The sequence below is a fragment of the Carettochelys insculpta genome, chromosome 15, assembly GCF_033958435.1.
Source record: "Carettochelys insculpta isolate YL-2023 chromosome 15, ASM3395843v1, whole genome shotgun sequence".
Classification (NCBI taxonomy): Eukaryota; Metazoa; Chordata; order Testudines; family Carettochelyidae; genus Carettochelys; species Carettochelys insculpta.
The window spans coordinates 22,724,833-22,749,490 of record NC_134151.1 but is presented as its reverse complement, the minus strand read 5'-3'; the positions used below and the strand labels follow the sequence as shown (position 1 = coordinate 22,749,490).

Here is a 24,658-nt window from a genome sequence, read left to right as displayed (position 1 = left end):
GTCTCAACACCCTATAATGTAAATCCTTTATTTGAAGGTGGTTCTAGCTTTGTCTAGATCGATTCAGATACAGCTGGTGTCTCCCAGTTTTCTGCCCTGGTAGAGGACAGCTGCTAATCTTGTTTCAAAAGTTCTAACTGAGTGTAATCGCTGTTGAGACTATTTCTAAACTGCAGCCCCCAACCCCCCACTCCCAACATGCACAATCTTTTAGTCGACACTTAGATGACACTTTTCCTATTCAAAGCATTTGAGGACTGTTGACTGTCTAACAACCCCCACCCCCAAACTGAGCAGTATTTGCCCCCTTTAACAGATAGGAAAACTGGGGGAGTGAGGTGGAAAAGTAGAGGCTGTCCTTAAGTCTCCATTTCATAATCAGAGCATGGCTGTGAAGCAGTTGATATTGGGATGTGCTCATTGCTTATTCATCGCTTGGAGCTGATGAGAGACATAAATCCCTGGATCAGGACTTTCATGTCCACACTCTTAATTTGAGAAGGACAAATCTCTAACTGTGCAGAGGCTTAGCTGAGGCGTTTTATTTAGTGTGAAGTATTAAGGACTGCTTTTTACCCCCCGCCTCAGGCTGAGTCTACATGGGGGTGTCCTGGCAGCAGCTTCACGAGCAGTCTCGTTAGAATGGCTGCTTGTTAGGATAGTCCCAAACTCATTAGCATAGTTGTGTGAGATCTTGCTGTTGGCAGAACAGGGGGGTGCCAGCAGTACAGAGGCGAGAACGTACCTGTAAAAACCCCCCTCTGTCACCAGCCCCTTATGCCTGAATTCATGCTCATTAGCATATTCCCTGAATTCAGGCATAAGGGGCTGGCGACAGAGGGGTTTGTGTCAGCAGAGGCACAGCCACACAGCCTCTGTACTGCCTGCACCCCCCTCTGCCAACAGCAAGGTCTTGCACAGCTATGCTAATGAGGTGTGGGAATATGCTAATGAGCAGCCATTTGCAATTGTGAGAGTGCTCATTGACGTGAAGCTGCCAGCAGAACATCTCTGTATAGACCAGCCTCAGAGGTTGACGCATCCTTATCAGGTGCGAACTGAAACTAGAACTTGAAGGCGCCTGCAACCCCCCCCCCGCCCCTCCCAAACAGGAACAGAAAACAACTAACTTTTTCAGAGCTCAGAACGTTAGTTCAGGGTGCAATTTTTTGCCTCATTTCTTAGAACAGGGGTTAGCAACCACCAGCACAGGTGCCACAAGTGGCATTCGAACCAATTTCCGTTGGCATGAGAGGTGGAAGCTCAGCCCAGGAGCTTGCTCAAAGCCATGCTGCCTGTGGATTAACTAAAGACCCGCTAATGCTGCCAACCACCATCTAAATGATAAAGCTCTGTCTCTGAATTGATTTATTAATGAAGCTGTTGTAAGTAGGACTAGTGGTGACTTTAAAAAGTGTCACCGGCTCTTGACTATACAAAGGTCAAAAGGTCAAATTTCAGCACTCAGAAATGTCGCTGACGCCTGCCTTAGACTTCAAGGTGGGTTGTATCTGCCCATGTTCCATTTGCTATCACTGTGAAATTATGTTTATCAGCCAGTAAGAGTTTCAAATAAAAGGAATACACTTTTTGTCTCCTTTCAGGAAAAGGAAAGAATTGAAATTTTATGCAGAGCTACAGCTGTTATGAGCAGGACCACTGACTGCCACCCTCATTCCTTGGAAGGCATTTTTCTTAATTTAAAACAGTTACACCAGGTGAGTAATAAACTTTGCATCAGAGGCAGCTGTTATGTCTGGGATATGAACCTAGTGCAGCGTAGCTACTGGGCCAAGGGGGCTGGCACTGGGGCCCTGGCCAACAGGGAGGGGGGCCTAGAAAAAGGGGCATGTCCATGCCCTGACCTGTTCTGCCCAGCACTTCCACCAGGGAGTAGGGTTGGGTTGTGGGGACTTGCCCTTCTGCCATCCACCTGCCCTGTGCTTCTGCCCATGGAATGGAAAAGCCCCTTCACCCCAACTCCAGCATGTTGAGCAGGACAAACCCCTACACCCTGACAATGCTCACCATTAGAGAGGGGGACTGCAGGCAACAGGAGTGGGAAGGAACCCCAATATGCTGTGGACCAAGGCCCCACAAAATCCACCTCTGTATATACAGCACCGAGTGCAAGAAAACTCTGGTCCCTGAGGCACTACCCTACCACAAATAATCTGGGCCTGTGTGTTTTAAACTGGATACATTTTAAAAGTACATTCGTCATTTTTCACTTTTCAGGGAGCCTTACGTAAAGCTCAACCCACTGTTTTTCTGCTGACTGGCTGCTGCCATGATGTTTTTCCACCAAAAAAAAAAAAAACATTATGCCAACTGCCAGTCATGTATGTAAATGCAAGAAATTCTCCTGAGTAATTTGCAGTCTCATACACTTCATAATTTTGCATCATTCAAGCCACATTTGGCTGTGTGTGAGAAGAGCCTTCTCAGCGCAGGTCTAACCACAAGAAAGGGTGCTGGATTTCACTACCCATCTGTAGCTAAAAACCACCACCATAAAGTAAGGACCTCAGCAATTGTACTAACATCCCTGCTATGACGTTTCAGTTACAGGAACACTGTCCAGTGAATGGGGCCAACAACATTAAGTTGAAAGATTTTCTGGAGGAGCTGAGAGACTTCTCCAAACAGATAATGAAAGAAAAGTACCATAGAACTAGAAGATAAAAAACTTTCCATTCAGAAATGTGCAGTGCCTTTGTAATATTATTAAAGAGTATTTATAATTAACCTTAAAATAAAGTGGTTTTGGATCAATACAGCTGACATGTTTTCCGAAACATTGGTTGGTAAACATTTGTATAGCAACAGATTCAGAAGTTGCAGCTGTAAAGGCCATCTCTGCCTCATGCAGCATACAATGTAAAGTAGGACTCTACAGGTATGTCTACATTGCAGTTGTTCATAAATAAGGGCTGCTGGTGCAGAATAATTTTACGAGTGTCTACACAACGCAATTGCTATTTCAAAATAGTTTTGAAATAGTGTTTGGCTTATTTTGAAATTGGTAAACCTTGTTCCGTGAGGAATAGCACCTACTTAGAAATAGGTGTTTCAGAATAAGGGCTGTGGCAATAGGGGCTATTTCAAAATAAACTATTGCGGAGTAGCTTATTCTGAAATAAAGCTGGTGTGTAGACATATTACTTTGGATTTGATTAGATTACTGCTTCCAGGAGCTCAAATCTGAAATAGGCTCTATTATGTGTGGACACACTATTTTGGAATAAGGTTTCCTTCTTTTGGGGCTTCCCTGTAGTGTAGGCACATTATTCTGGAATATCTTATTTAGGAAAAATAACTCTGGAATAAGACATTCCATAATAACTCTGTAGTGTAAACATACCCTATGACGGGGTCATCAACCAAAACAGCAAGAAGAGCCATTTTTTCCAATTTGGTAAAAAAACAATAATTCAAGAGCTGCAACGCATGTGAATACAAGACCACACCATATTTAAACCATATCGTAAACTGTACTTTTTGTAACCCCTATTTTAAGAACAGTGCACACACAGTCATTTGTAATGTGTTACATGTGTACTGCAGGACATTCACAAACTTTTTTCATATTCTATTTCCTCACACTTGGTTTGTACCACGATCTTTCATTCCCAAACCACCTCTCTCTCTGGGGTTATCCAGAATTTTGAGGTCACATATCGTTTGCTATTTACATATGAGTTGTTCATTTTGGGTCTTTTAGACATTCATCGTTTAGCAAAAATAATCTGGAGGAACTTTTTTTATTTTGTTTTTATAGCATTGGGAGCCACAAAGAAGTCCTTAAAGAGTCACATGTGGCTCCAGAGCAGCAGTTTGCAAAACTCTACCCTATGAGAACCAAAATGCCTAGGAGAAAGATGGACTCTTTGGTCTTTTCCTTTTTTTTCTGTCCTCTTTTCTGCTGCCCGACCACGAACCATGGAGCACAAAGGAGCCATGCATGTGTGTGTAACTTTATTAGTGATTTGAGGGAGGAGTTGCTTTCTTTCACACGGGAACTAGGAGATTATGACAAACATAATGAGAGGGAGAAGGAAAGTAGAAGATGAGAGTCAGGTGTTTAATCTAGATAGGGTAGGAAAAGGCAAGTCAGCAAAGGCTCTGACAGAGGGTAGGGAGAGGGGAGGAGCAGTAAGCGATGATAATTGAGCAGCCGCATTTTTGCTAGGCTGGGAAGAGAGTGGTGAAGACCACAAAGGTGGCAGCTTCAGCAATCAAGGAGGAAGGGAACCAAGCACAGTGAGACACCCAACTGTCACAGTTCCACCAGAAAAAGGAGTTCAGATTTAGACCATTGGGAAATGCAGGCAGTGAACTGGTGCTAGCCCAGATGCTTGGGAAGAAACTACAACTCCAAAGTCAAGGTGATAGATGGTGTGAAGCAGTTGTCAAAGCCATGAACCGAGGATTCCTAGAGTCTGTCTTGCAAATTCAGCATTCAGAAACATGATCTTACAGAAGCCAGCAACAGGGCTGGCCTAGGCCTAAGGCCAGCAAAAGCAAACCAGGGGCTCAGAAGTACATAGAAGTTGTCTACATGCTTCAAAGGGCTGTAGCCGTCCTATAGCCAGGAGGTGGGTAAAGGGGCACTGCAGACCTCATATTTCCTCTTTGGGGCACTCTGTGCAGCGCACACTAGAACCCTCCCACTTGCTATCCACACCATTGACTGGTTTCACAAGGCAGGCCCCAAATCAAAGAGAAGTTTGTGGAAGCGAAGGAGGAAAAAACAGAGGACTGGAAGCAGCACAAATAAGATGGCTGAGCTGAGCATCCCCAGACGCTTGCAGCATTCAGAGCAGAGGTTTAGTTTAAGTCTTTCTAGCAACAAAATGTCTGATGTAGCAGGCTGAGCTTCAGTGTAGCACAACTGTGGGAGATTTCTGCTGAAACACATCCTGTAGAACCTCTGGAAAGTCCCTGTACTCCAGTGAGATTCATCTGATGCACCTGCTGAGTCAGAGTATTCTCAATGGAACTGCACAGTTATCTATCGAAATCTGCTGCCTGCAGAGCCCAAGAAAGATTTTCTTCTGCGAAAGGCAAACCCTGTAATACACAGTAATGTGTGTCAATAAGTCATTCCTTGCCATAGAGGAAATGGAACAACTTCTAAACACCTCCGCTAATTCTACTGCAGCCTTGCTACACTATTGAGAGTATATACATATGGTTATGAACACAAGAGCAAGCTTTAGAAAAACGAAACCAAGAGCAGTTTCAAAATGCTCCCTGATTGGCTGCCTCATCTTCTACATACAGGGTTTTTTGTTTGGTTTTTTTTTGGCTGTTGTTGTGTGTGAACACAATGCCTAGGCCAATGGGCTCCTAATCAAATCACAACACACACAAATACTACAAAATGGGACAATGCTACTCACCATCAGCTCTAGCCTGTTCCCCCTCCATTCCCAGGAGAGCATACAGGCATTACAGCAAAGGGGATGAACAAGTGCAAGGGATAGCATGATGGATTGAAGGGAAAAAGGAATAATTTTCTGAGGTACGAGCGCTTTATTCCAGTGGCAGTAAGACTACTAGCGAGGCTGGATTACCATACCAAATCAGTGCAACAGTGGGTCTCCAAGGAAAACAGCTGAATCCATTCAGAGCTTAAGAGAGAGATATCTTCAACAGGGTTCAATACACAGCAGCTCCTCCAATGGTTTGGTTGACCAATCCAACTGCAACTGTCAGGTAAGGGTCAATTTTGTAAGTCTGGTCCTTATACAGAAAGTGTCTTTAATGTATAAACCCAGAAACGAACGGGCAGGAAATGCAGACTATAGAGCAGAAGGACCATGCGCCCAGCAAGATTCACCTCTTAAAAAAAGGGGTGACTCTATTCTCCAAACAGACAAACACAAGCTCAGCACACATTATCTTTAAGGCAACCAACAAGCAACCCCCAGCACATGCACCACAGACAGCCACTTACCTCAAGGGGCCCATAACTACTCCTCCTGCACACAGAGAACAGCCTGTTAGCTGCTGCTGTTAGCTCAGCTCCCTGGTCACAAGCTCCATGTCTTCACAACGTCCATGGCAACAAGTTTTACAGGTTCGTTGTTCCCAGCAGGAGTGACAGCCTCGCCACGCCCCTGCACAAGGTGTGTGTGAGAGGTGGCTCCATGCCCCCCTGGAAGCAGCAGGGCCTCAGGTGGAAGGCATGGAAGGCGTGGGGCTAAGGATCCCTTCATGGGGCAGCCTCCGCAAGGCCCAGACCACACCAAGCAGGGGGTCTGACAGATTTAAAGGGCTCAGGGCTCTGCCCTGCTGCAGTAGCAGTCTTGAATCACCAGGCCTTTGGGGCAGTTACCCCCTCTATCCACCCTCCTCTCTAGCAGACCTGAGTGTGTGTTGCATGAAGTAGCACTTCCTTGTTTGCTTTATATCTGATGCCTATTAATTTAAACAGGTGATTCCTAGTTCTCATGGTATGTGAAAAAAGCCACACTGTGATAAAGAGCTCAAATTTTTATTCCTTAGCAAGACCATGCACCATGTAGAGACAATACAGGTATGTACAACGCACCAAATAAAATGTATACATAAAATACAATGAATAATCGGAAACAACACTTCCAACAAAGTTAGAAAAACAATAAATAGGGAATAATTGTACAACTAGACTTTCTTGCATATATACATATTGGTAAAATAGAACTGAAGAGAAAGCGCTATAATTTAAAGTGTGCAGACTACCGTATAAATTAGTGAAAGGCACTAAGGAAGATTTCTACCCCTTCAGCCATCCCAGGACCAGGATATAGTTAAATGTGAGCTAGGTTCTATTAAAGAGCAGCATTAAGAATGCAAAAAATGCATGGAAGGTCCAGGAAACTTCAATGTAAGCCAACATTTCTGAATAGAGGAAACTGAAAGAAACCCCCCACCACCACACACACACACGTGAGTTACAGAAAGACTGAACTGAGACTGCACACACACACACACACACACACACACACACAGTTACACAAAGACTGAACTGAGACCACAATAGCATATTGGCTCAAGCCTGAATTTAAAAAAAATAAAATTAAATTAAAAATGAGTTATGGACAAAGTAAGTCTGCAGGCAAACAGAGCTGCAGGGCAAATATGTAGCCCAGATGCACATTTAGCAACTTTAAAAATAATGCCCATGACTCAAACATTCAAACCTTCCAAAGATCAGTCAAGCTTGACAAATCTAAACTGAACCTACTTAAAAATATTTCATTGCCAAGTTTTCCCTTTTAACAGTGAGGGATTTTGTTCTCCAAAGCCAATGCTGTGACAGCAAATCCCAGCCAGCAAGTTTATTGTGGTTCATGCTGGTTTTCCATGCAAATTCATATAGAAACAGAAATGGCATTAAAAGCTTCTTTAAAAAAACAAAAACAAAAACAAAAACAAAAACAAAACAAAGCCAGCAGGAGAGCTAGTCTCTTAAGTACTGTTGTACAAGTAACGTTTGTTTATATAAGGGACTTGGCTTTTACAGATCCAGTCCACTGTTAAAATGCATTTTTTGTGTTAATCATTCAGTGTTTTGATAGGGGTAGAATGGCTCACAATGGCATCACAAGGTGCCATTAATGCTCTCTCAGACAGACAATAAGGTCGTTTTTTAAAAGCACTGATTAAGAAGGAAATGTTTCCTTGCCTAGCTGATGGATCCTACTGCAGCATGATCATAATGGTATTAACCTTCAGCATAAAAAGCAAGGAACCCCAGATCTTGCAGTTCTATGCTGAGCACGTGGCTCCAAGAGTGCACTTGAAGTTTGGGCTTGCTGCAGCTGCAGAGAGCCTCTTACATGGATCTTGGTCCAGGCCTGAGGCCACAACAATGATCTTTGAACGATTATGGTCTCTCTTCAGTCTTTTTAATACGTATGACAAGCATACCGGTAGGTAAATTAAGAAGTTTAATCAAGTTTACTGCACGTTCACTGTAAAGTTTAAGAACCAATGCTTTAATTTTTCTTCAAGATGAGAAGCAAGTGCACTAATTTTGGGGGAAGATCTTAATAAATTCCCTCTTGTTTAAATGCTGTGCTATGAAAAGGTATTATCCCAGAAGTTATAATTCAATCTTCTATCAACTAAAGAATAATAGTTCCAATTGTTTTTAAAAATCCCCACAGCGCAGTAAGTTTTGTTCTTGGGTGAAGACACTGAGTATGTCTACCCTGCAAGTAAACACCCACAGCTAGCCCATGTCAGCTGACTTGGGCACAGGGTTGGGCTGTTCAGCTGTAAAACAGTGGCGCAGAGTTTCACGCTGAGACTGAAGCATTCACCCTCACAGAGTCCCAGAATCTGGACTCCCACCCAAGCCCAAACATCCACCATGCACTTCAACAACCCCTGTGCCCCAGTTAACTGACACGGGCCAACAAAATGTGTTTAACTGCACAGTTAAAATACACATTGCTACTGAACTTCGCAGAGCTAAATTTGTCCTTCTGAGACCAAATTTTAATTATTAAATTGTGCATCTTATACTTGCATGTAGATCCACACTGCACAGCTATTGGTCACAGAAATAAGAAGGGACATGAACATATGGTATTTTGATGCATTTTTACAATATTCCAGACACACCAGAAAGAGTATTTCAATTAACCGCTAAGTCTTCTTATCAGAATGAATGCATTACACCTTGCAGTGGAACAGCGCTATGCATTGGTTAGTTGAGACTCCACCTTTTCACATCAGCAGTTACAGCTTTTTACACTCTATGCAACACTGTAAGGTTATGCTGATGATATAGATATCAATAATAAAACAGGTTTATGAAGATATAAGATATCTGTAACTGAGGTGTTCCAGCACTAGTAACATAACGTACTCTAGATAACAGAACAGTAATTTCTTCTATATCATAAAAGCAATATATTAAAACATTAAATGTTTAGTAGCAGCAGTTTTTAAGAGAGAGTCAACTGAACTAGTAAGATCAGCAGCCACTCAATGCAAAAAGAGAAGGATTTTAAAAGAAATTAAGCTACCGTCACTGTGTAATGGAAAAGAAAAGACTACCTGGAGTTAGACTGGACTGATTTTGGTGCGGATGTTAGCACTGCCTGGGGACAGGAAGTAAAGGAAGCACATCTCTATTTTAAACTATAAATCACTGGTCAATGAAGTATTGCCCCCAGAAAATTGGAGCTGAGGCTGAGGAAGCAAGCCACGACTTCTGAAAACACCTCACTTGAGCTATATTATGGGGTTGTGGCATTCTTTCTAACATATTAGGCTTTCCATCTTCTCATCCAGATTGAGAGCAGAGCAATTCATGCAAAAAATGCACGGCGCAGTTACAATCAGAGGGATGAGTCTCACATCTGCCACCCAGGGCATATGCAGTCACACCTAAAGTGCCAAGCAGCCTTTTAAAAAGTACAATGTATACTCTTGCCTCTTCTTCCGCAATGGCCACCCTCACAAAAGTGGTCAGAGAAGTTGCCTAGAGATTGTGTGCGTTTAAATAGTAAATAAAAGGACAACAACAGTTCACATAAAATGAAACTAAACAGTTTTGTTTTCATTTGCATTGCAACTAAACAAAATGTTGTCCCTTGCCAGTGTTCTTGCATGTGGACAGTTCAGGTTTTCAGAACAGTCACTCTTTATGCAATGATATACAGTAAATCTACACACTGAGTTACTGAAGGAGCAGAAAAACAATTTGTCATTGAAAGTACGAAATTTATCTAATTGCTATAATTATGGAGTATTTAAATAGCCAAGGAAGTATTCAAATTGAGTTATGATATGGATTTATACCCAGCACATTAAAACACTTAACAGGGCAATGCGGGACAACAGTGTAAGCCGCTAGTTTATACACAAAGAGTTCTCTATCCAACAAGCTGGGTTTATAATTGAAACACACCTATAGCTCTTGCTTTCTATACATTTCATTTCTACTAGGATTACTGCCAATGGTTTCCCTGCACAACACAAAGAGTGGTGTAATACACGAACAATTTCACAACACATATATTGGCTTAACATATGTTAATATAACATATAGTATAAGAATAATTAGAGAAACAAGTTCATTTTTGTTTTTAAACAATTCTCCATACTGATGAGGCATTGTTTTGTAGCCCCTTCTGGTCAACTGGACCAGTTCCTCAATATCTTCTAATGAACTATGGATTTTCGCAAAGCATTACAACACACACATTAACATTTTCTCTGATGCTGAATGTGAACACCTACTGAAGCAGAGAGTCAATTACGGCTCCTGGCTTTGCTGAACGTTTTCTATTTGGAGAGAAGAGATGGGAAAAGACAAAATGCACATTACTAGTATACGTAGGAAAAGAAAGGGGTGACATTTTCCAAACCTAAAGAATACGTTAACTTTTACACAAGTTTTGGTCACTTAGCCTCTAAAAATAATATGCTAAAATCTCAACAACTGCATATTAAATATTTTAGAAGGATAATTCAAAGTACAATCTAACTTTTCATTGGGCCATCCATCATCCAAAACTTATGCATATTCTCTCATGTCACGTATAAATTTGGATCTGAAAGTCTTTGATAGAACAGCACTCATCAAGCAGACAGAAAAGAATATAAGAAAAGCAATACAAACATTTAAATAAATCTGTTAGTTTTCAGGTGCTACAGGACTGCTTGTTTTTTGTGACACTACAGACTAACACAGCTACCCCTCTGAAAATGTTTAAGAAGGTGTTAAACTAGGCCACCCAGTGAGTAAATAAATCACTTCAGGTAGATCTACACAGTAAAGTAATTTAAAAATAACAGCTATTATTTTAAAATAACTATCCTATTGTCTACACAACTCAACTGCTATTGCGAAACAATTTCAAAACAGCAGTTGGTTTATTTCGAAATTGGCGCAACTCATTCCAGCCGTTTCTACACAGGCCACTTTCTTTGAAAGTGGCATGGTAATACACAGCCCGAAATATGCTAATGAGGTACAGATGCAAATGCCCTGCGCCTCATTAGCTTACAGTCATGTGATTTGGAGTCTGGAAGACCGTTCTTCCGGCCTCCAAAATGCCGTTTAGAAGCGCGGCGGCTGGGGGTCTTCTGGAAGGAAGTCCTCCTTCCGGAGGCCCCTTCTTCCCAAAAATTTTCGGGAAGAAGAGGCCTCCGGAAGAAGGACTTCCTTCTGGAAGCTCCCCCAGGGCCGCGCTTCTACACGGCATTTTGGAGTCCGGAAGAACGGTCTTCCGGACTCCAAACCACATGACCGTATGCTAATGAAGCACGGGGAATTTGCATCCATGCCTCATTAGCATATTTTGGGCTGTGTATTACCATGCCACTTTCGAAGAAAGTGGCCTGTGCAGAAATGGCCTCTGTGAAGAAGAGCGCCCATTTCAAAATAGCTATTTCTAAATAGGTGTTGTTAAGACAGGGAATAGAACCTATTTCAAAATAAGCCATAGTGCATCCATTGGCTCTAGTTTGAAATAGGTTCTCTATGCGTAGATGCTGTATTTCGGAATAGCTAAGTGCCATTTTGAAACGCATTTTGTGTGTATCAGCAGTGTTTCAAAACAAGCTATTCCAGAATAGCTCTTCTGGAATAGCTTATTTCGAAATAAGGCTGCTGGGTAGACATACCCTTAGACTTGATTATTTTTCACTAAGAATCAAATTCATATCACTTTATGCCTCTTTACTTGGTCCCAAAAGTTAGTGTTTCTTGTCAAAAACAGCTCTCCCATGTAAAACACTACATTGTGTTTCCTCTGTTGAATATACATTTTCATGCAGTAGTTGGTTAAAAAAAATACACACTTTAAAATCTAAAGTGTGACATGGCTGTGTAAACATAATATATTCTTTGCTGACCTGGTGTTACTTTCCCAGTCTTAATGTTGGTTGGCTTTTTCTACAATTAACCCAAACCAGAACCTGCATTAAACTTAACTCCAGAACTTTGACTTAAACTCAAACTCTACCTTTTATCCCCTGAGGAATGCTGTATTCCTCTGTGTAGGCATCAGCAATTTCAGCATGGCTGAAGCATATATTCATGTGTGTTTTGCATTTAATTCCAGTCTTCATTCTATTTAAATTCCATCTCAGGCCCCTCTTCCATTTACACTATGACAAACCTTATACTCTTTTTCATACTTCTCTACAGATACAGGACTGGATAGTTTGAAAAATCAATTTTTAAATTTCAAAATCAAAAAAAAAAAAAAAAAACAACTGTCAGTTTTTGAAAAAAAATGAGGGTGAAATCACAACCAGCTTGAATAATTTGATAAAATTTGATAACGTTGCAACAGAAAACTCATTAAATCAACAGGCCGTGCTTTCCGAATATTATGGCTTTGATCAGCATTCCCTATAGTTCAACGACTATCTGGGTGCATCTACACTTGCTTTCCTCTTTCGAAAGAGGTATTGAAATGAGGGAAATTGAAAATGCAAATGAGGTGCATATTTGCGTATTTGGCATCTCATTTGCATATTATTTCAAAAGAAGAAAACCAGTATAGAAGCTGCTCTTTCTAAAATAACCCCCATCTCTGAAAGAATCCTTCTATCCTTTACTTAATGGGAAGAAGGATTCTTTCGAAGATGAGCTTTACTTTCAAAAGAGCAGCATTTACACTGGTTTTCTTCTTTCGAAAGAAGCTCTTTTGAAATAAGAATATGCAAATGAGGTGCCAAATATGAGCCTCATTTGCATTTTCAAATTCCCTCATCTGCACACCTCTTTCGAAAGAAGAATGCAAGTGTAGGTGCACCCTCTATGGTGAATGCACAACAGCACTGCTCAGAGGACCTGGATTCTGATCAGTCATTCCCGACCCCCTCACTCAAATTAAGAGGACACCCAAATGCAGACTCCAGGATGGAGCCCCAAAAATCAACTTTAGTTTTTAAACACTTTACATGGAAGTTCTAAATCACAGAAAAAACTGTTTCACAAGATCTCTCACCTTCTACCAGTTTTAGGCCTTGATTTTCCTTTTGAAGTCCTAGGCCTCTCTAACTTCATCAAAGACTGCCTCAGGCTTTCTTCTGTGTAAGCTAGATATACATGGGAAAGGTCCACCTCAAAGGGCTAGGGAAAGAATAGACAGAATCCATTTTACATAGTGCTAAGCATGTTACCTTTGAAAAGTCATGGAAGATGGGAGATATTACAGAAGACTGGTACAGGACAAATATAGTGCCCATCTACAAAAAGGGGAATAAAGACAACACAGGAAATTACAGACCAGTCATCTTAACATATACGCCAGGGAAGATAAGCTGGGTCTATACCTGACCCCAACTTTGAAGGGGGCATGTTAATCAGAGAGATGGGAGATTGCTAATGAAGTGCTGTGGCGAATATGCAGGACTTCATTAGGCTAATTCTCCCCCGTGGCAACTTCGAAGTGTCAGACTTCTAAGTGCTGGCATGCAGGTAGCAACAGGCAGTTCAAAGTGCTTGTGGTACTTTGAAGTGCCTGTGGGGAGTAAAGGCACTTCGAAGTAGCATGGGCACTTTGACCTGCCTGCAGCTACATGCACGCCAGCATTTCAAAGTCTGACACTTCGAAGATGCCACGAGGGAGAATTAGCCTAATGAAGTGCTGCGTATTCACCACAGCACTTCATTAGTAATCTCCCATCGCCCTGATTAACTTGCCCCCTTCAAAGTTGGGGGCAAGTGTAGACAAACCCATAACGGGGCAAACAATTAAGGAATCAATTGGCAAACACCTAGCTGGGAGGGGTTGCAAGTGCTTCTGAGGACAGATTATAACAAAGTGATCACGACAAACTGGGGAAATGGTCTAAGGTAAACAGGATGAAATTCAATAAGGACAAATGCAAAGTACTACACTGAGGAAGGCCTAAATCAACTGCACACGTACAAAATGGGAAATGATAGCCTAGGAATGAGTACTGCAGAAAGGGATCGAGGGGTCATAGTGGACCCACAAGCTAAATGAGAGTCAACAGTGTGAGACTGTTTCAAAAAAAGCAAACATCATTCTTGGATGTATTAACAGGAGTATGGAAAGCAAGACACAAGAAATAATTCTTCCTCTCTACTCCGTAACTATTAGCCCTCAGCTAAAGTATTGCATCCAGTTCTGGGTGTCACATTTCAGGAAATGTGAACAAATTGGCAAAAAAAAAAGTCCAGAGAAGAACAACAAAGATTAGGAAAGACCTAGAAAATATGACATATGAGGGAAATTGAAAGAGCTTGGTTTGTTTAATTGAGAAAGAAAAGACATATGGGACATGATAACAGCTTTTATGTACCAAGAAGAAATGAGGAGGGAGAAAATTATTATCCTTAACATCTAATAAGCAGCAATGAATTTAAACTGCAGCAAGGAAAGTTTAGATTGGACATCAGGAAAAATTTCCTGACTGTCAGGATGGTTAAGGACTGGAATAAACTGTCTAGGGAAACGGTGGACTCTCCCTGACTTGAGAATTCTAAGAGCAGGTTAGACAAACATATGTCAAGGATGGACAAGATGGTGCTTGATCTCAGCAGGATTGCAGGGGAATGGGCTTGATGACCTCTCAAGGTCTCTTCCAGTCCCATGATTCTCTAACACCTTGGAAGAAGTGTGCTTCATCAAAACACCAAAGACTCTAACGCTGACTTTTTATAAAGTTTTACAGCAGGCGATGCAGCACATATGGGCAATCCATGTTTAAGCAGAAACACTTACATCTTTTTCTTTTTTATCTGGTACTGGAGTCTGTTTTCTCATGTTGTTCCCTGTATATGCAACACATTTCTGAAAGAAAGAGAAAGATCCATTAGCAAACTCAACTACATTATGAAATTGATTGCACAATTCAGTAGGTTTATTTTTGCCTCCAGCCTCAATTTAATTTATTTGGTAGCTTGCTAGATGAAAGACCCACTTCACACCTTTTCCAAATCACAACATTTAAGATTAGCGTGGATGAGAGCAGAATGAATAATTTTAAAAATTCATTCATTTTGCTTTTTTATTTCTCACCAAAACAAAATAAAAATATTAACGTGGGTCAAATCAAAATATTTGACATTTTTGTTTTGAAATGTGGGTTCAAAACACTGTCAAAAAACAGTTCATATTGACATTTCTGAATTTTTTTCCCCCAGGTTTTCAGTTTGGCAAAAAAATCCCAAATTCATGAATAACTTTAGTGCCTTAAAAATGTACTTTTCCATCCTTGGCAATTTTCCCTCCTGCTCAACTTGCAGTGGAGATGGTCAGTGTAGAAGTGCCTAAAGCAGAACTTCCTAAGAGTAGTGGATAAATTGAGCATCTGCACTCGTAGACCTTTTACTCCCTGTGGCAGTTTGCCAGTCTAATGGAACTGCAAGGAATAATGCAAGACAAATATACATACACATATTTATATCTCTATAAGTTTTCAGATCTTCATTTTTCTTCCAACACTATGGCTGGCAATACTTCAGGTGACAGCTGCAATCACTGTGGTTTGCGCTTAAATCAACGGAACACCAAATCCCCCTCCCCTCGAAAAAAAAATCCCATAACTCCAGAACCACAACTTGCCATAACACCTGGGTTAAGGAACAAATCCTGCAAAGATTCTGTAATCAAAGGCTATGTCTACACATGCCCCCTCCTTTCAGAGCGGGAATGTTAACGAGGCAGTTCGGAAGATGCCAATGAGGCACTGATATGAATATGCAGCACCTCATTAGCATACCGGCAGCCACGCGCAATTTGAAAGTGGTGCTTTTGGAATGCACACCGCCTGTGCAGATGGGGGCCTTTCAAAAAGACCCCTTGACTTTGAAAGCCCCTCCCTATTTGGTTTTAGGAAGGGGCTTTTGAAGTCAGGGGTCCTTCTGAAAGGCCCCAGTCTTCATGGGCGGTGTGCATTCTGAAAGCAGTACTTTCGAATCACGTGTGGATGCCACCGTGCTAATGAGGCACTGCATATTGACATCAGTGCCTCATTAGCATCTTCCAAACTGCCTCATTAACATGTTTGCTAAGAAAGAAGGGGACACAGCGTTACTACAATTTCCTGCAAGTCTTAAACATTCACTGTTTAAAAGTCCCTCTACAGTGAGAACACAGTACACCAACAGAAGTATCTCAGTTTCACAAAGCCTGTCTGCAGGTAAAGAATAGTTGCAACTAAGTGGTTAGCCCATCCCTTCACCTGCTCCATTTATGGAGGGCTGGCATTTGCATTTCAACAGTCTTAAACATGAAGAAGTTTGCATCCAGGTTTCTTTAGGAAAGCCAGAGACTTAAGAGACATGAACACAGGGTGGCTGACAGAACGGATGGTACCTGGGCAAAGTGGAGGGAGGAGCAGCTGCATGATCCTGGAAAGGGTGGGGCCTTGGGTAGAAGGGAGGAGGCTGAGGCAGTCAGCCCTCAGCGCTGCCCAGACTACACCATGTGGCATGCTGTGTCCCAGCCAACCCTTAGAGACATCTGGAGGGGTCTCCAGTGGTGATTTAAAGGGCCCGGGGCTGGGGCAGTTGCCCTCTTCCCCCAGCCCCACACCCCTCCTGTCGGTAGGCCTGCATGAACGCTATCTGTTTTAAAGAGCAGAAGTCAGCAAGGGAAGACATGAAGGTTGGCAGGGAAACACTGAGTCTTCCTTATGACACAATCTAACTAGTCAATGAAAACTACAGAGTTAGCACAGAAATGCTCACTTTCATTTAAAAGCCCTTGAGAACCTTTGCATTGCACTAAGGTAGCCACCTGCATTTTCTATCAGTTAATCTTACCAACTGCCATTCTCCAATGTCTTCGTTCCAGTGGACATAGTTTTCAATCATTTCCTTAGAAGAAACAAGAAAAATATTTGTTCTCAGTCTGCAAACTTTGAATCTTCATACACTTTAAATGTATCTTTCATAAGACACACCTGTGAGACTCCGGGCAAAGTGAACTTAACCGTATTAAAGCTGAGTTCACATGGCTCTCCTCTACATCAGTTTAACTGAGGCTGGTTCACTGATGTGGATAGTTACACCATGTTAAAGAACAGAAAAACCACACCCACCTACACTGAGGGTTGTAGATCTAATCCTTGCAGGCTATACTGCCAGAAAGTATCTGTGGCAGCAAGCCTGAGAGCCTAGGTCAGTTGACTTGGGCTGTGGGGTAAAAATTACCATGTAAGAGGTCTGAGCCAGTCTCTGTGACCCACCCCACTCACAGGGTTTCACAGTCCAGGTTCCAGTTGAAGCCTGAACATTTGTACTGAAATTTTTAGCTCTGCGGCCTGAGCCTAAGTTCAGGGCCATCCCTACCAATAGGTGAACTCTGCACCTGAATGTGGCGCCATGACACTGGGGCACCAAACTGCCCCAAATTTTGTGGTGTCCTACCAGCTGCGTATCAGCACTAGTACCCAGCTCCATCACACGGTTGGCTGGCCTCCCCACCTGGGAGTTCAGTACCAGCTCCTGCGGACAGCCCTGTCCTTTGGGCTGCCTCCAGCCGCCACCAAGACTGCGGACTGGAGGACTCTGATGGCCACACCAGTGTGAGAAGCAGTGCTTTCCCCTTCCACACACGAAATCAAAACACCACGTCTCTCCAGCCAGAGGCGCAGCTGCCCTGCTGCTCCTCCTGACTCCTCTGGCTCACAGGCTCAGGACACTGCTCACGCCTCTCACCTATAGCTGGTGGGTCTTCTTCCCTGTCCCACTCCTGCATCTCACAGGTTCTGCTCCCATAGCCTCCTCCCGTCGGTGGGGAGGGAAGAGTTGCAAGTTCTGGGCTATGCAGAGTACCAGCATTGCTTGGGACAGCCCTACCTAACTTAGCTGAACTGGACAAACCACAGCCATGCCATGGGTCTTTTACTGCAGTATCGACATACCCTTAGTCTGAAGCACCTTTTCCACATGGAGTTCTCCAACCATGGGAATATCATTAAGGTAGTTGTCTAGGTGTGATATTTATAAAAACAACATAAGAACGGCCATACTGGGTCAGACCAAAGGTTCATCTAGCCCAGTATCCTGTCTGCCAACAGTTGCCAGTGCCAGGTGCCCCAGAGGAGGTGAACCAAAGACAATGATCAAGCGATTTGTCTCCTGCCATCCATCTCCCACCTTCGACAAAAAGCTAGGTATCCCCTTGCTAATAGCCATCTATGGACCTAACCTCCAAATATTTATCGAGCTCTTTTTTAAACTCTGTTAGAGTGCTGGCCTTCACAGCGTCCTCTGGTAAGGAGTTCCACAGGTTGACTGTGCGCTGTGTGAAGAAAAACTTTCTTTTATTAGTTTTGAACCTGCTATCCATTAATTTCATTTGGTGTCCTCTAGTTCTTATATTATGGAAACAAGTAAATAACTTTTCTGTATTCACTTTCTCCACACCATTCCTGATTTTATATACCTCTATCATATCGCCCCTCAGTCTCCTCTTCTAGACTGAAAAGTCCCAGTCTCTCTAGCCTCTCCTCATATGGGACCTGTTCCAAACCCTTAATCATTTGTTGCCCTTTTCTGAACCTTTTCTAACGTCAATATATCTTTTTTGAGGTGAGGAGACCACATCTGCATGCAGTACTCAAGATGTGGGCGTACCATAGTTTTATATAGGGGAAGTAAGATATTCTTCGTCTTATTTTCTATCCCTTTTTTTAATTATTCCTAACATCCTATTTGCTTTACTGACTGCCGCTGCACACTGCGTGGATGTTTTCAGAGAACTATCCACTATAATTCCAAGATCCCTTTCCTGATCTGTTGTAGATAAATTTGCTCCCATCATATTGTATGTATAATTGGGATTATTTTTCCCAATGTGCATTACCTTATACTTCCCCACATTAAATTTCATTTGCCATTTTGCTGCCCAATCACTCAGTTTGCTGAGATCTTTTTGAAGTTCTTCACAGAACAAAGGAAAAATGATTGTACTTTGTACTGGGTGGTGTATGAGGTATTTAAAATGGATCTCAGGAATATCATGCACTACGGACCCAAGAGAGCACCACAATGAAAGTGAAAGGTGAAAATTCTAGGCACTGTCATGTTGTGTGACTTCTAACATCAAATACAGTTAACTGAATTTCCATCCTGCTGTCCTTAAGCCAAAACAGGCCCGAGACATTCCATCAGTTATTCTGGACAATGGATCAATGTTCATTAATACTCCTGTAATAATACAACAGCCCTGTTTTGGAGGATCTACACCCATCTCAACACTTTGCTTTGGGTAGGCTACACGGGCTGACTTTGTGCCTTCTACCTCCTACTGCATTTTGATAGGAACTGTTCATCATGAATTAGTAATGCTCCTTAAGGTAGGTACTTCAAGAGGAGGTCTGCATTTCTGCAGTGAGCAGAGGGATGAATATTTATGATGCAGTGGCAGAGTCTGGGCTTGTCACTCCCTGTAGGTGCAGCCTATCAGATACTTGAAACCATATTTGATTTTGGATAATCTGCTGAGTCCCAGGGTGAAGGTGCCATGGTCAACAATTACAAGTATAAAATTTTCCTACTGTAGACATGGCCGCAGAGTCCATTTCCAGAGTTTCAGTAGCACAGTACTTTAATTTAAGAAAAACATTTCAGATCCTTTAGACAGAAGGTGGGGAGGCTGTGGAACCTCCTCTGATAATTAAATAATTGCTTCAACTTTATCTATATATTCAAACAAGCTTTTCAAAGCATTACATAAATATTACATGGAGAAAGGCGATAGATGATGTTGTTCTGCTTAGCGAAAAGTTGTAATGCTCACTCTTTCGATTTTCAAAAGACAGGTTCAGTCACGCCTGGGTCTCTGATTCTCATGTTTCTGACAGAGGTTTAAAACTAATAAGGAAATATGACAGTGCTGCACCGGTAGCACATTCACATAACTGTGCTGGACTGAAACAAACTTTAAAATCTTGATTTTCCTTCTAATTAAATTCAATTAGAGGCTTGCTGTGTTTTATAAATACTCCTTCACAAATAAGCCCATAAGTTAAAAATTCTTTGCAGCTCACTGTTCTTTGTATGGTGCTATTAACACCCATTTGCTCTAACAAACTAGATACAGAGATGAGATGTGGTGAATGCCGGAGGAATCAGTGAGTGTCTCCAACATTACTAAACATTGCAAATCACAGGCTGAGCTTTCTCCTCTTTACCTGGTAGTCCTGAGGAATGAAGTTATCTATAATGAGCATCTGAAGACGCAGCTCCCGGCTGAGCTGCCGAATATTCTCCAGCAGTCCTTCAATTTCTCTTTGATGTTCCTGTTGCAGATCTGCCATCTATGAACAGTAAAGCAAGCCATCACAAAGCTCAAACAGGTGCAAAAACAAAAGCCTTTTAAAACAGTTGTTATTGTTCTGAGAAGGAGGAAAGGCCATCTTCATTTATATTCACCAGCAAAATGAATTCTTTTGTTATAAAATTATCCATAAGAATTGATAAACTGAAAAAAAAAAACAGACAGCTCAGATGCACTTTTTGACTACAGAACTTTTGCAAATCCTTACTCTACATTTGTTGGAAGAATCCAGGAACAGAGCAGGCTGCATCAGCTGACAGACAACAAGAGCTTCCACAGGTTGGAGGGAGAGGGACAGAATATGGCAACTAGGGATGTTAATGGGTAATCAGTAAGCCCCGCCCTAAATGCATGAAGCTTACTGGTTAAGGTTAACCAGTAGGCACTGGAGCGGGGCAAGAGGTTGTTCTATTTCCTCTGGGCCCACCATGCACAGGGGGCCACTCCAGCCCAGCCAGAGCAGCTCTGGGCTGTGGCAGCCCCCAGCTGTCTGCTCCCTTGATCTCCTCCTCCCCATTTAAACAGTTAAAATTATGTTTAACCAGTTAACTAATTAGACAGGAATTTACATCCGCAATTGTTAACATGGGGATCCTCACCAGATGGACAGAAGAGGAATGTGGGTGAGGGAGAAGCTACAGAAAAGAAAAAAAAAAGTGGTATGGAGATGAAAAGAACCAGGAGAGAACAAACCAAACAAGTGAAATTCCAAGGAGACACAACTAAAATAAATATTCTCAATCCCCTATTCTCCCAAATGGTTACTCTACCAAAAAAAAAATAAAGACTATTCAAGACAAATAAGGAAAGGGTGTTGTACAGAGCAAGTGTGTTGGCAATCAATGATTTCATCAGCTTTACCAATAAGTGGTGATTTTATTCAAGCTCCAGCTCCCAGAGTCATATGAACTTGGCTCTCCACTTTCATTTCAAAGAAAAAAAAAAACAAACCTCACACTTCTGGACTCAGAGAGACGACTGAAGATGTACTCCCAAAAGGCTCTAGTTACCAGCATTCAATTAGTTTACCAAAAACATAAAAATCAAAAGGTGCTTCGTAAGACAAAAGTAAAGCACTTTCCCAGGGTTACACCACTTGGGGTACAGTATTTCCAAAACAGACTTGCTTGGTTATAGTTGTAAATTAACCCTGTTGGACACTGACCTCCGATTTTGCAGCCATTAGCATTGTCCAGACTTTCTTCAGCTTCTTGGTCTTGCCCTGTGCCTCTTCCTGCAGGCTGGTGTACTTCTCCTCAATGTCCAGGCGCTCTTGCTGGTTAAAAACAGCCAACACAATCTATTAGCATCAGAGAAGCATCTCTCTGTGGTATAAGCAGAGGAGAAATGACTTGAATTATGTGAAGTGCCAGCTCTGCTTACACCAAACTTTGTCACACATAATCCACAGTTTTTACTCACTGCTAGTCTTTGGACACATAGTACCAGAGCATTGCCAACCCATTGCAGGGGTCAGTTTCTAAGACTTTTGGCACAAGGTCCTGCCATAGCTTCCCTATCAAGCCTGCGCGCTAGGCCGAGCGAGGCCTTAGAGGTTAGAACGCTTAGTCCTGTCAGTTAAAATCATCTGCACTACACGAAGGAAGCTGATCAAACCTCTTTCTCCTCAAGCTCTTTGCGAAGCTGCTCAGCTCTTTTCCTTCGTTCTTCAAGCTCCATGTTAGATTCCTCTAGAAGTTTCTCCTGCTCCTCAGCTTTTGCCAGCAAGTCCACGCCTCCCACGATCACCTTCTTCTCCAGAGCGGATAACTTCTCCAGCAGCGACTGGTGTTCCTGTCTGGTGAGAGACAAAGGGACAGAAACAGAGAGAGAGAGACACTCAGGGAGCAGAACACCTTGTACCCTACACTCTCAACTGGTGGGGCCTCAACACTCATCTTACTTTCAAGATCATAAATCAGAATAAAAAAATGCAAGTCACTGGAGAGACTTACAGATAATGTCTCTCTCACGCACCCAAACAGGGCAGCTGACTCTGAACAGTCTGAGGCTGTAAATCCTCCCTTCCACCAGGGTCTGCTGGAGCAGAGAGACCAGGAAGACTGTCTCCTCCTCCACTTTCAATGCTCCCTCTGCTGGAGTACAAGCAGCACAGAGACCCAGGAGGCATGAGCAAGAGCTAGCAGTAGCAACTGACTACCTCAAGACCTTGGCAGCAAAGAGAGGAGAAAATAAGCATGGATCATGGGGGCTTGACAGGTGAGTCCCTTAGCACTCCAGCTGTTAGCACTTGAGATCATTGCTTCAACTAACCAATTCATTTCCACCAGTCACACATCCTGCATCAGAGCTAACTACTGAATTAAATAAAAAAAGTTCTTATGATGTGATACTAACTGGGCTTTGAGCAGATCTTTCTCTCTCTTCTCCAGTTCAGCCCTGGCTTTGTTTCTCTCTTCCTCTTCCATGTCAAGCTTGGTTTCAAGTGCTTTTCTCTCTTCCTCAATCTTGGCTTGCATCTCTACCATTTTATCTGGGGAAACTTTCTTTTTGCCTTTGGAAAGAGTCAGATTAAATATTAACTATTTTATGGCATAAACTGTATTATCAGATTTCAAATTAAATGTGATTTTCAACACAAGTTAAATAAAAAGAATTCAATGCAATATATAATTATACTGTATCCTGGCAGCTAATGGAGTTTATTATAGTACTATTCAGTGACAACGGATATTTACGGAAGCTAGTGATGTTTCCCAAAACTGTCAGGAAACAACTTGTATCACATTACTGTCCAACACAGGGAACTTTTATACCAAAAGTTTTAGTGTAGCTAAACTATACTGCATTCCCTGGGGAGTGTCACTGTGAAAGTTATCCCTATTATCTTGTAAGACTCTATTGTCCACAATAAAGAACTACAATGCATAGAAGCCCTATTAGATAACAGAAGATAAGGGATGGACAACACTTTATGGACTCTGACTGCCTTTGTCTCAGTGATTATTCAGAGACTCAGGGTGGGTGGGACTTGTGACAGCCTGTAAAGGTACTACTTTCAAGATCTGACCACAGGTAAAAAATAAAATCCAAGCCAATTTTATTTTTACACCTCCATCTCTGTGATTACAATGGACGTAACCTGCACAGCTAACAGGTATTCACACTGAGTTCACTAGGCCCTAAAAGGTCATCTGCAAATCATTCCAAATTCTAGAACAAGAAGAATGGCTCCTACAGATTACCCTCCAGATCTTACAGATCAACACTGGTTGGAAGCTAATTTTGGATTGGGAAGATCTTACTTCTAACGCTGCACAATGTGAACAGGTTTTGGATTAACTGCATGCAGGGTGGTAGAATAGGAAGATACCAAGCTAACCTAGATTTCTGGAATTTACTGTGTGGAAAACCCCTTTATTTACCCTGTTTTGATCTTTCCCAGACATGATCTGACAAAATCTAGATAAAAAGAACTAACTTCAATGTGTGAAAATGCAACAGCAACAATTTACCACCAATACTGGGGGTGGGGGGCTGCAGGGAACCAGGAAAAAAGCAGTATAGAATACCCTGCCAAACATTACTGTTTGGTAAAAGGCCCTCCCTCACACACTAAACATAAAACTTAAGACGCAGAAACTTTGCTCTATTTTTAAATATACATATACCAGAAATGGGGATGAAATTACGTAAGTATGTGGGTATAAGCATATAATTTGGTGACTGCATATGTGGCGGTAATTCAGGAATAGGACAACCAAAATAATTTGGTTTAGCATTTATTTGCTTCTCCTATTTGCCAGATGGTAAGAAGCAACAACATACTGGTCACAGCCCCTGTATTTTGGCTGACCGAGCTTTTGGCAATATGCTTCAGAAATCTGAGCTTTCTGTGAAATTCTATACAGAGACATCTGTAAGCAAAGAGGTCAGGGAGAGGTGAATAGAGGATCCTTACCTGTCAAAACACATTCTTAGGTCTTCTAAATTTTAAAGAGCAAAAGTTAGATAAAGCAATAAGACCCTTTATAAGCTCTGTATCCATACTATACACAGTGCAATCAATCACACCAACCTGCTTGATCTTGTATTAAGAGGAAGTAGTAAGCAAATCGCAGATAGGCAGCATATGCATAGAAAAGGGGAGAAAAAAGAAAAACATTACCACTTGATTGTTTGCTGACCAAGATCAGTCTCAGTAAAAGCATTTCTCTAAATCTGTATCTATGGACAGAAAAAACGCAGCAGAATCATCATTGAAAAATCAGATGCCACTAAAGTAATTATTTGCATTATGATTTCATGCTTGGCCAGACAATGTGTTCTGTACCAAAGGCTACTTTTTTTTGCCTAATTAGATTATTCCTCGACAATTCAAAATAATGAAAATTCTATCTATGACTTTATGAGCC

At 41.9% G+C, this 24,658-nt stretch overlaps 1 protein-coding gene across 2 annotated transcripts in view; it reads right to left on the bottom strand.

Annotated features, from left to right (window-relative positions):
- Window positions 1–6,499: 6,499 nt before the first annotated feature.
- The window catches only part of KIF3A (kinesin family member 3A), a 38,380-nt gene continuing 20,221 nt past the window's right edge, over window positions 6,500–24,658 (bottom strand). Inside the window, exons 11-19 of one of the 2 annotated variants that reach the window (XM_075009727.1) lie at window positions 24,322–24,330; window positions 22,641–22,797; window positions 21,900–22,080; window positions 21,448–21,558; window positions 20,137–20,262; window positions 16,760–16,813; window positions 14,715–14,783; window positions 12,969–13,093; window positions 6,500–10,290 (exon numbers count right to left, since the gene is read on the bottom strand). In XM_075009727.1, coding sequence (XP_074865828.1) covers window positions 10,242–10,290; window positions 12,969–13,093; window positions 14,715–14,783; window positions 16,760–16,813; window positions 20,137–20,262; window positions 21,448–21,558; window positions 21,900–22,080; window positions 22,641–22,797; window positions 24,322–24,330 — 881 coding nt within the window. In that variant the 3' untranslated portion in view covers window positions 6,500–10,241. The remainder of the gene's footprint in view (window positions 10,291–12,968; window positions 13,094–14,714; window positions 14,784–16,759; window positions 16,814–20,136; window positions 20,263–21,447; window positions 21,559–21,899; window positions 22,081–22,640; window positions 22,798–24,321; window positions 24,331–24,658) is intronic. The other variant, XM_075009726.1, reaches the window with a different exon arrangement.